We start from the raw sequence: 12662 nt of genomic DNA, 5'->3' as shown, positions 1-12662 counted from the left end.
GGACGCCCGCGAGATCGCGGGCGTCGGCCATTGCCGGCGGGTCCCTGGCTGCGATCAGCAGCCGGAATCAGCCGCGCATGACACGGGCATCGCTCCGATGCCCGCGGTTATGCTTAGGACGTAAATGTACGTCCTGGTGCGTTAAGTACCACCTCACCAGGACGTACATTTACGTCCTGCGTCCTTAAGGGGTTAAGGAGCAGGCCAATTTTATTTTTGCATTTTCGTTTTTTCCTCCTCACCTTCTAAAATCCATAACTCTTTTATATTTCCATCTACAGACCCATATAAGGGCTTGTTTTTTGCGTGACCAATTGTACTTAGTAATGAAACCTCTCATTTTACAATAAAATGTACGGCGAACCCCAAAAAATATTTTTGTAGGGAGAAAATTTGAATGAAAACCACAATTTTGCACATTTTGGATTCATTTTCACACTGTACAATTTACGGTAAAAATGATATGTGTTCTTTATTCTGTGGGTCAATACGATTAAAATGATACCCATGGCTGGATACATTTACAGTAACCCCCCGACATGCGATGGCCCCGACATATGATCAAATTGACATACGATGGCCTCTCAGAGGCCATCGCATGTCGATGTCATCATCGATATACGATGCTTTTATATGTTGGGGCCATCACTTTAACTGCTATCCGACAGCGCAAAATGCTTAAGCTGCTGTCGGATAGCAGTTTAAGCATCCCGGACAGGTTCACTTACCTATCCCCGCTGCTTAGGGTCCACTTCGCGATCTTCCAGCGTATTCTGCATCTTCTCCGGGGTCCGGGCCTCGCTTTCCGGCGTCGTTATTACGTCGTGCGCACGCCGTCCTGGCGCACCAACGTAATAACGTCACCAGAAAGCGAGGCGGAAGAAGCCGGAGGATCCCGAAGAAGACACCGAAGCCCCTGGGACAGCATCAGGAGCGGTGAGGACGCGGTCTGGAGCGGCGGGGACAGGGGAGTATAACTTCCTATACTTTACATTGCACGAATCCCTCAACATATGATAAATTTGACAAACGATGGGTCGTTTGGAACAAATTACCATCGTATGTTGAGGGACCACTGTATATTTTTGTACAGCTTAAAAAAAATCTAAAACTTCTTGTACAAAATCAGCCATCTAAAATCGCCCTATTTTGACCACCTATAACTTTTTCATTTTTCCATATATAGGGTGGTATGAGGGCTCATTTTCTGCACCGTCATCTGTACTTTTTATCAATACCACATTTGCAGATATAAAACTTTTACATAATTTTTTATACATTTTTTTTGAATAAAATGTGACAAAAATTTTTTGGACTTTTTAAAAATGTTTACGTTTACGCTGTTCACCGTACGGTATCATTAACATTATATTTTGATAGTTCGGACATTTACGCATGCGGCGATGCCAAATATATTTGTAGAAAAAAAATGTTACGCTTTTTATGGGTAAAATGGGAAAAACTGATCATTTTCATTTTAATTGGGGGAGGGGATTTTTCAATTATTTTTTTTTTTTACATTTTTCTACTTTTTTTTTTTTACACTTTTTATGTCCCCATAGGGGACTATCTATAGGAATCATTTGATTGCTAATACTGTTCAGTGCTATGCATAGGACATAGCACTGATCAGTATTATCACCTATCTCCTGCTCTGGTCTACTCGATCTCAGAGCAGAGCAGGAGATGCCGGGAGATGGCCAGAGGCAGGTGAGGGGACCTCCGTCCGCCATTACAGATTATTGGATTGCCGCGGCAGCACTGCGGGCGATCATCTATTTTATCATGCGCATTGTCGCAGATGCCATGATCTATACAGATCACGGCATTTGAGGGGTTAATGGCGGACATCCGCGCTATCGTCGATGTCGGCCATTACGGCGGGTCCCCGGCTGCTGATAGCAGCCGGAACCTGCCGTGCATGACGCGGGCACAGCTCCGATGCTCGCGGTCATACACAGGATGTAAATGTACGTCCTGGTGCGTGAGGTACTGCCAAACCAGGACGTACATTTATGTCCGTGGTCGTTAAGGGGTTAAGTACCAGGGTGTCAGGGCATACCTGTACACCCTGGGTCCCTAAGTGGTTAAGGGGATTATCCAGGAAAACAAAAATTATGTATCAACTGTCTCTAGAAAGTTAAACAGTTTTGTAAATTACTTCTATTAAATTTTTTTTACTCCTTTCAGTACTTATGAGCTGCTGAAGTTGAGTTGTTCTTTTCTAAGTGCTCTCTGATGACACCTATCTCGGAAACTGTCCAGAGTAGAAGCAAATCCCCATAGCAAACCTCTCCAACTCTGTGCAGTTGCCAAGACAGACAGAGGTGTCAGCAGAGAGCACTGTTGTCAGACAGAAAAGAACAAGTTAACTTCAGCAGCTGATAATTATTGGAAGGATTAAGATTTTTTAATAGAAGTAATTTAAAATCTGTTTCACTTTCTGGAGCCAGTTGACATATAAAAAAAATGTTTTTTCCTGGAATGCCCCTTTAACATTGAAACTACAATGCCAAAAAGAAAAATTTGTGGAACTATGAAAATTACAGGATTGATAGACATATTCATGAAATGCAAATGAAAAAAAAAAAATGAAAACAAAATATTAAAAACATCTTGATTTATTCAGTATCCTTTATAAGGGGGTCATTAATGGTTGTCTGAGGAATTTTCTGCCACTGTAATTGCACTTGAGCATGCAAATTATCAAGATCCACCTTTGCAATTGCCTACCAAGGATGTATCAGATGTTCTCGATGTGAGCCAAAAGATACTGCAGGCCATGGTAACATGCTTAGGCCACTCAGGTTGCTCATAGTAGCATGCACAACATGCAACCTGGCTGTCACATATGGGCAGGGAACAGTGAATCCCTAACTCACCCACAGACACTGTCCCTACCTATTGCCTATCCTCTATAAGTGACGGATTGACAACCATGATGAGAACCCCTCCCTGCTAAGTGCTGGGGCAGCGTTGTCAAAATAATAAAAGACGAAACAGTCGCAGTCGGAGAACTGCTCAAGGCACACAAACTAACAGGGATACACTAAGACACACACACAGTCAAATCGTAGTCAAACTAGCCAAGGTCGGTACCAGGAAATAACAGAGTAAAGGAACGCAAAGCAAGAAAAGAGTCAAGGGAAAACCCAAAGATCAATATCCAGATTACAGAGAACAAACAATGCTGGTTACGCAAACTAAGTTCTTTTACTGGCAACTCCAAACAGAGTGAGCTGGACTTAAGTAGCTATTCCCACAGGTGCAGGCTCAGCCTGATAAGCTGCTAACAGCCCAGATTGGCTAGAGCATAGCCAAGCATCCAGGTCAAGCCAAACCTCAAGATAGTTTAACCCTTTAGGCCAAACATGGACGAGTCATTACACTGGCATTGTGTTGAAAAACTGCTCCTCAGACAGTTCAATAAAATGGCTATGTCACTGGTTCCACAACCAAGTCAATGTAATGCAGAGCTGTTAGTGTACCTGAAATGAAGGCTAGAGGGGTCCGGATGAAAGCCTTTGAGAGCAGTGTTGGTAAGTCAATGAAACACCTGTAACTAAACCCCTGGCTCATAGCCCAATTTAGTGCAAGCTCCTTCTGATGGTTTGTGTAGACAGTGTTCGATACCCTCGGCTTGGTATGTGATGCCCCATTTCACTCACAGTATAGAATTGATCAATACGCGCTATTCTTCTAATCTGAATATCTGGCCATGCAGAGGTTTACCTCTGTAATTCCAGCTCTTTCATAGGTCTTCCAACCATTTAGATATTCAAAATTGAACAGTGATCTGCCGTAGGGATAAACCAAGGTCTCTCAGTTCGAGTATACAGTTCCTCTCAGTTTGCGACAAGGGGCAGTAATTAGCACTTTGACGATCAGGAGGCATCACACAATCATACTGTACTGACGTGTTTACTTTCTGAGGTCTCATGTGGCTGAAAAAATTTGCTTCCATTCTGGCTCCTATGCCATTGAAGCCCCTCCCACATGCCACACATTAGAGCTGGGTGATAAAAACGTTGATAATTTGCAGATCTGATTGACACCTGCTACATTCTTGATCTGTTTAAAGGGGTACTCCACTGGAAAACATTTTCTTTTAAATCAACTGGTGCAAGAAAGTTAAACAGATTTGTAAATTACCTCTATTAAAAAATCCCAACCCTTCCAGTACTTATCAGCTGCTGTATGCTCCACAGGAAGTTCTTTTCGAATTTCCTTTCTGCCTGACCACAAGTGCTCTCTGCTGACACCTCAGTTTCAGGAACTTTCCAGAGCAAGAGAGGTTTGCTATGTGGTAAGTTCCTAAAATTGACAGAGGTGTCAGCAGAGAGCACTTGTGGTCAAGGAGAAAGGAAATTCAAAAAGAAAAGAACTGAAGTACTTCCTGTGTATTATAAGTACTGGAAGGATTGGGATTTTTTTTAATAGAAGTTGATTAGCACCAATTGATTTTAAAGAAAATGTTTTCCAGCGGAGTACCCCTTTAAGGAAACATTGCTAGTGACAATCTGTTAGTAATTATTAAAAATATGTCATAGTTAATATCCTGAGATGTTTAAGAACTGTAAAGCTTTCCTCTGAAGCAACTATAAAACCTTAAATAAATAAATATATTTATATATACCTTATTTATCGGGGTATACCACCTATAACCGGCCTATAACACGCACCCTCATTTTTCCAAGGATATTTGGATAAAAAAAGTTTTTTACCCAAATATCCTTGGTAAAATGAGGGTGTGTGTGTGCATGTGTATACCCTGATAGACTGTTTCTGAACCCGCAGAAGCCCCCAGGAAAGGCAGGGGAGAGAGGCCGTTGCTGCCCGCTTCTCTCCTCCTGTCTTTCCTGGGGTCTAGAGCCCTGCTGCCGCCGCTTCTCTCCCCCTGGCTATCCAGAGACTGCCACCGCCGCTGCCCCATTACCTCCCCCATCCCCGGTTTTATAATTACCTGTTCCCGGGGTCCACGCTGCTTCTGGCTCCGGAGGCGTTCTTAGCTGTCACTGTGCACTGGGCCACTGACGGTGACGTCGCGTTGAAGACGTCACTCATCATTGCGCAGCGCATAGCAACAACGCTTCAAGACACAGTTTTCTTCATTACACCGGAGCCAGAAGCAGCGTGGACCCCGGGAACAGGTAATTATAAAAGCGGGGATGGGGGAGGCAATGGGGCAGTGGCGGCGGCGGTCTCTGGACCCCAGGATAGGCAGGGGCAGAGAAGCAGGCAGCGGCAGAGCGGCTTCTGCAGGGTCAGAAACAGTTTATCGGCGTATAACACGTAGATAGACTTTAGGCTAAAGATTTTAGCCTAAAAAATGCTTGTTATATGCCGATAAATACGGTGTATACATATATATATATATATCTCAAACTGTGTTAGAGCAGGGCTGATGGGGGGGAATTCCAATTCCTTGTCGCTACCCACCCAACATCATGAGCAGAGTGCATCTACAGGGCCAGTATTGTCTGAATGAAGTTAGTAGAGAGATAGTTGTAATAACTATTCGCACATTGGGGTTTATTTACTAAGAGTGGAGTGTAGTTTTCTTTTTGGGTTTTGATTTCCGACAGGTATTTTCCCAAGATATTTACTAAGGTTTCCCTACATTTTGCACTTTTCCCTACGTTTTGCTTTTTTTTTTACAACTGTTCTGATCTGTTGGTTTTTCCCAGCTCAAATCCACCACATTTTCTGTGGAAACCTTAGTAAATATGTTGGGATTTTTCAAAACTGTTGGGGCCACACCCCTGTTGTCAGGGCCACACCCACTTTCTCCCGTAGCCATGCCCCCTTTTCGAGTTTTTCTTGTAAAATGGAGGGTTTTGTTTTTTTCTGGTCGCAAATTGTGTCGCATGGAACGTGCAACACAATTTGGGGGCAAAATCCGACAAAAAAGAGTCGGCATCACGTTAGTAAATAAACCCCATTGTGTGTGACCTTAAATGACTGCTAAGAGCCCTAGAAACAAATCATATTTCCATTTTTCCTTGTCCAGTTATTGGAATCACTTTCTCGTCTTTTCTTATTTTTAACCGGGGTCATTTAATTTTTATGGTAATGTTCTTTAACTTACTGTAAATCTTTAATGGTCAATCTGTGATACACAATACCCATTCTGCTAGAAGTTTTAATTATTAATGTTTATTCTGACCACTAATGTTCATGCATTTGTCAAGAATTTATAATTCTTTAAATAAGTTATAATCACAGTTACGGCAGCATTTCCAATCCAGCATTTCCAATTCACTTTTTTTTTTTTTGTCTTCCTTTCCAATCTGTAGTAAGTACTGTCAATCACTTACCTCAGCTTACTATGTATTTCACTCCCCACCTGCCTAAGCATATCACGTATATGTGGTGGGCTAAGTCCATGTTGTTCTCGAAGTCTGCAGAGCATTGCTCCTCCACGCTGTGCATCTCGTGCTGCTCCAGGGAAAAGATCCTGAGTAGCCTCCCACATGGTGTCTGCAATGTTCTGAGTAGAAGACAGAAAATATCCATGATGCTGAAAGCTAATAATTCTTTACTTTATTTTGGATCAAAGTTCATCTTGTATCCAAAAATAAATAAATTTTAAAAATAAAAATAAAATAATATATGTATATATATATATATATATATATATATTATTATTATTATTATTATTACTGTTACCACTAAATGTTTTTTTCCACATTTACAATACATAATAGGTTTTATCATACTTGCATTAGAAAATGGCTGTATGCTATGCTTACAATGTTTGCACTGATGGAAACGTTTATCAGACATGTGTAACAATTTTTCAATCCCCCCTTTACAGGAGGCTTGCAAAACCTCTATTTATTAGTATAAGGCAGGATAAGAAAACATTTATTATTATAACATATAAAAAATGTATTATTATAACATGTGAAAGCATTCCTTTTACATAATAAAAAATAAATGATTTATTGTGTACAATAATTCTGACCTCTGGCCAACACACACTATTTGTGGATAAAGAGTCAGCAAATTCAGAAACCATCAACTCCCTGCCAAGAGCACTGTCCACATGGCTTATTGAATTGCTTGTCCTATCGATTGGACCATGTAGACAAGAATATTGAGAGTTTTCTATCAGGTGTGCTAGACACAGATGTACCACGTCTTCTAAATCTATGAGCAATTTGAATTCAGCTCTGCCACAAAAGTATTAAAGAAGGCAATATCACACCAGCATAATAAATACTAATAACATAAAAAACTAATAAAGCTTAAAAAAGGAAATACCTGCAATTCCCTGTCCACTGCTCGAGAGAGTTCATATGAGACTGTATCAAGAAGCCTCTGAGCAGGGCCTGAAGGAGACAGCCAGCTGCCTGCTTCTAGGAGACGTGGTAATAACTAAAGGAAACAATAGCAAGTGTAGAATTAAAGTGAAGCAGAATAAGAGTGGGTTCACACAGCAGTATTGTTTCCATATAACATATATGTTTTATACAATTGGCAAGTAAAAACAATACTACATTAACGGAAAGTTAATGTTGCTGTATGTCATACAGCAGAATCCATTCTCCATTTACTTACATTATAAAGAAGAAAAAAGAAAAAAAACAAATACGCAATAGCTTATTATATAGCAAAGTTTTTATATACATAAAATAGAACTACTGTAAAGGAAACAGTTAAACAGAGACAAAAGCAAAGTGTTAACCCACTCTAACCTAGACAGGAAAAAAAATCTTAGGCTTTGTTCACACCACGTTTTGTTAATACGGGGACCAGATCCTGCTGGGGGGAGTAAAACCGGACGCTCCCGTACCCCAGGACCCAGTTCCCATCTCATTCATTTGAATCAGCCAACCGGAGTCAGATAGTGACTCCGGTCGGCTCATTCTTGCCCTGTATCTGGTTTTGTAACCGGACTTAAAACCGTGGTATACTACGGGTCTGACTGGGGTACGGAAGTGTCCGGTTTTCACTCCCCCATCCGTATCTAGTCCCCGTATTGACTAAACATGGCGTGAATGCACCCTAAGGCTATGTTCACACAGCAGAATTTGTGCACTGAATTCTGCATGAAAAATCTGCAGTAAATTCCGCAGAAATTAATTGCCCATTTACTTCAATGGAATTCCTGCAGTGAAAATTCTGCAGCAGAAATTCTGTTTTGTGAATGGGACAGCGGAATCCCTCTATTGGCTATTAATTCATGCAGAATTTTCATGCAGAATTCCATGCAGAAATTCTGGTGTGTTAACATATAACCTTAAGCTATAGTTTTAATAATTGGAGCTAACACAGGCTTGGAGCAATCAAACGCCAATCGGGCGCGACGGAGACAAGTGAGGGGACCTCCGCTCACGTCCTAGCTGATCAGAACATTGCGATTTTATCACGATAGTCCCGATCAGCACGACTGAGCTGCCGGGAAGCTTTTACTTTCGTTTTGGACGCGGCGATCAACTTTGATTGCGGCGTCTGAAGGGTTAATAGCGTGCATGCTATTAGGCCAGGGTCCCGGCTATCATTAGCAGCCGGGACCGACCCGGTGTGATGCAGGGTCACGGCGTGACTCCATTTTAAACACCGGGACCGGGCGCAGGGCGTACAGGTATGCCCTACATCCTTAAGAGGTTAAAAAAAAAATTCTATTTTTTTAAAACCAATAGCTATAACATTGTTTTGTTTTCTGTTTTATTACAAAAATGGACAATTTTTGTACAGCTAGAAAAATCCAAAAAAAGGAGATTTTTTTGTAATCACCGTAAAATCTCTTTCTCGTAGCCTTCATTGGGGGACACAGAGTCCATGGGTATATCCTCTTTCCACTAGGAGGCGCTGACACTAGGAAAAAAAAGTCGGCTCCTCCCTGGCAGGATATACCCACCCATTGGAAGTGAGGTAATCAGTTTTGTTACAAAGCAGTAGGAGGAGCAAACCAAGAGACAAGTCCAAAGGAATCCTGGAGAAACACTTAAGAACCGGAAAAGGCTATCCTGACAAGAATGAAGACATAGGTGGGTGCTGTGTCCCCCAATGAAGGCTACGAGAAAGAGATTTTATGGTGAGTACAAAAAAATCTCCTTTTCTCTGTTGCTCTTCATTGGGGGACACAGAGACATACCAAAACAGTCCCTGGGGTGGAAGAAAAACACCAGAGGAAGGGAGTCAGTACGGAGACTGAACCACAGCCGGCCGTAACACTCACGGATGAGACCCTGGGCTAAAAGGCAACTGAGGCCTGGAACTGAGCTTCCAGCAGTTCCCACTGGACACCAAGGAAGGGACCGTCCTTAGAAGAGACTCTAAACCAACAAGCCACAGAGAGAGACAAGAAGGGGCGATGCAGAGACCCGATGGGCCGAACCAACCTGGAAGGAGGTAGGAATCCAACTCCAAGAAACACAGAACCAGGCGGAGGGAGAGCCCGGTTGGGAACAAAAAAGGAAAAGGGAACAAAAAGAGAACCCATACAGAGGACCAACCGAAACCAGAGAACCTGGTGAGAAAACACCAGGGAGAGCCGAAGGCGAGTCAGTCAAGATGAAGACCATAAACTTCTGGAAAAGAGAGATGGGAACTATCTCCGGAGAGGCATAGTGCAGAAGATCCAAAAAGATGTAGGCGCCAAAAAACACTGTCCCAGGGGCACAGCGTGAACACCTGGGGAGAAGAGCGGACTCAGAGAGGACACCACACAGGCTGAACAGCGGGAAGAAACCACAGCAATGCTGCAGCTGAAAAATGGCCCGACTGGAACAACTCAGTAGACAGACTTGCCGTCCAACCCCGGAGTAAATGGACCCCGAAGGAGGAAAAGGAAAGTAAGGAGTGACCTGGAAAACCGGAACTACGACATGGAACTGGAGACTCTCGAGACACCGGGAGGTGCCCCACCTGTAGGAGGAGCAAGACAAAAAACCACAAAACGCTCCGGGAAACATACTGCTAAGTCGGGACAAGAAGAAGAGCGGTACAGAACGACCGCCCCACAATGGAATTGTGAAGAAGCCTGGGCAGGAGCACTACATGTTGCCCGGGAACGCAATCATCACGAAGGCCTGAAGGACCAGGAGGAAGGACCCAGAAAACAAGGTACAGCACAGCAGTCTAGAGAGAGCCCAAAACAAGGATTAATTGGTCTTAGACCCAGCAGTTGGAGCGAACCAGGAGCAACTCCCAGCAACTTCTCGTCAGGACGGAAATGGAGGGAAAAGCGAAAGGGGACCCAGCTGGGACTCCCAGGCTCTGGGCACAAGAAGGTTACTCCAAAAGATCGGAGTGGCAGTGTAGCGCCACTGACACTGGCAAAAGGAAGGATGAGCACACCCTTCCCGGATATTGCGCCAAGGAAGGAAGAGTGCAATGGCAGACTGTCTGTCGCTGAGCTGTACACGATTGCATAAACCCCTCCTACAGAGGAAAATGCCCTAGCTGCATAAGCAGCAGTAGACAACCAGAAACAGGAGGAGAGCCAGGCTGCAATAGTGAGCAGTAAGCACACAAGCAGAGCCGGCGAAAAGCACTTCCCATCACTCCCAGCAAAAAAACAAAGGCCCAGCAGGGTACCCCACCATGTAGGGGGAAGTGCGAGATGGCTCCATCTTGGCAGAAGAAAATGCTCAGTGAAATAGTCCCCCTAGTGGAGGGGAAAACAAAGGGATGTGGAGACGAAACCCAGGCACTGACCGTGCTAAGCTTCCTGATCCCAGTACCCCCTGTGGAAGGGAATTTCCAAAGAGCGCCATGTACTGTAGGAGCAAGGAAATGCTGCTCTACGGTAACGTATCAAAGCACTGGGTGGATGTAGCCCCCAGGGATCCTGCAAAAACATGCTGATGCACGGAGGAGCCATGTTGTGTCCCCAGAGGGATTTGAATCCTGTATACTGGAGCTGGGAGATACAAAGACATAACTACGAATCCAAGTAAGAAGCACACGTAGCAATGTACAGCGTTGGGAGCAAACACCCCATTGTGGCGAAACCTTGGACCCTGTGAAAAAAGGGGGGGGGGCAGATGGTGCGGCCATGGAGCCATCCTGGCCGATGAATAAGGCAACAGAGCAGCACCTGAGCCACCCCGTACAGGAACCCAGGAAGATACCAGGAGGCATGGAGGGGCGGGGTTTCTGACTGAACAGGCCATCGCCCCAGCAAGCCCCATGCCCGAACAGAGGTGCTCAACCACTACAGACCTGTGGAAACAATTACACAGGAAGGTCTGAAAAGGAGGGGAGGCTCTACATGAGCAGGGTGTCCAGAGCATATGTAGGGGCACAGGCATGGGTACCTCATGATAGTTGAGGGGTACTAAGACTGCCATCACGAAGGGCACCACAGACATCCTAATGTTTGGAAGCATGGCAACTAGTCTCAGCACTCAACAGCGTGCCACAACCATGCCCTGAGAAGACTAATGTTACGCTGTTAGAAAGGGGAACCAAGAGTTCTGCTGCTGCGAAGTTCATAGACCCTGCAGGAAACACCCACACCCCATCTCTTAATGGTGCTACACACCAGAACTGCAGTTGCAGACTAAAGAGATAAAGGACGAATGAGGTGCAGGAAATATGCAGACACAGTCTGACTTACCAGTAGAAAGGTCCAATGAATCCACAGAGCCACTTCTTCAGAACTTCACACTGAAAGTGAGTCACCAGACATCTGCCGCTGGAGCGGCAGGAATGGGGAAGGTGACCTAGTGGATGCAAAAACCATGCAGACAGTCTGGCTAATTGGCATAGGAACTGTGGACACACCTTCCCCGCCCTTTGAACCACACACTGAAAGTGGTTTACCAGCCCTTATCCGTGATAGCAGCAAGCCTGTGGAGAGGGACCTGGGAAAGTAGGGAACCCGTCGAACCACTACGTGGTGCATTGTGAAAGGCTCATGGAACAACATGGGGTCCCTCGCTCAGAATTACACCTCAGCAGTGGGATACCTGAACTTCCGCCAAGGTGTGGGAAGTGTATGGTAGGTGACCCGACGTAGTAGTAAACCACGCAGACCACTGCCTGGTTGACTGGTATAGGGTTCCTGAATGCACAGAGTCACTTCTGTGAACCCTCCCACCGAAAGTGGGGTACTGCGGACGATCTGATGGGCGACCCTCAAGCAGAAGAAAGTCAGACTGACTGATGTCAGACCCGTGCACCTGCAGGGGACCCTCTTCCAGATTTCTCCCACCAGCAGTGAGGTACTGGAAACCCCAGCCATGCACGCCCAGGGATGGGAGACTGACTGCATCGGAAACCGTGCAGACAACAGCCTGGCTGAACGAGTACACCTCCAGTTGCTGGCAAAAAAGGAACAACAGTCATATCGTCGATCACTGTGCCCCCTTGGTTGCAGGTGGGAGGACAGGAGGCCTAGGAGCCAGGGATAGAATCCCCGCCACCCTGGGAGATCGGGGGATGCTGAGGAGCCATGGATGGTATCCCCGTCTCCCTGTATAGCAGGGGTTCTGAACCGGTGGTACGCATACCCCTAGGGGTACGCCACCGGTTGTTCGGGGGTACGCAATGTGCTGACAAATACCGGCCATGCATTGGCCAGTATTTATGAGCACATAGCGGAGAATGGCCGCGGCAGCTCTCTGTACAGTAGCGCGGCCTTACAAGCTACTGTAAGGGAGCTGCGTGGTTGCCGGGGAGACGTGTGACCTCCCCTGACGTTGAGC

The 12662-nt window shown here is 45.1% G+C and overlaps 1 protein-coding gene across 3 annotated transcripts in view; it reads right to left on the bottom strand.

The window, feature by feature from the left end:
• The window catches only part of CARMIL3 (capping protein regulator and myosin 1 linker 3), a 105220-nt gene that overhangs the window by 32393 nt on the left and 60165 nt on the right, over positions 1-12662 (bottom strand). For all 3 annotated transcript variants that reach the window (XM_056526656.1, XM_056526646.1, XM_056526664.1), the window contains exons 26-27: positions 7267-7380; positions 6318-6490 (exon numbers count right to left, since the gene is read on the bottom strand). In XM_056526656.1, coding sequence (XP_056382631.1) covers positions 6318-6490; positions 7267-7380 — 287 coding nt within the window. The remainder of the gene's footprint in view (positions 1-6317; positions 6491-7266; positions 7381-12662) is intronic.

This window comes from Hyla sarda, chromosome 1 (genome assembly GCF_029499605.1).
Source record: "Hyla sarda isolate aHylSar1 chromosome 1, aHylSar1.hap1, whole genome shotgun sequence".
Classification (NCBI taxonomy): domain Eukaryota; kingdom Metazoa; phylum Chordata; class Amphibia; order Anura; family Hylidae; genus Hyla; species Hyla sarda.
The sequence above is the reverse complement of the archived record's forward strand: the minus strand, read 5'-3'. Positions and strand labels throughout refer to the sequence as shown.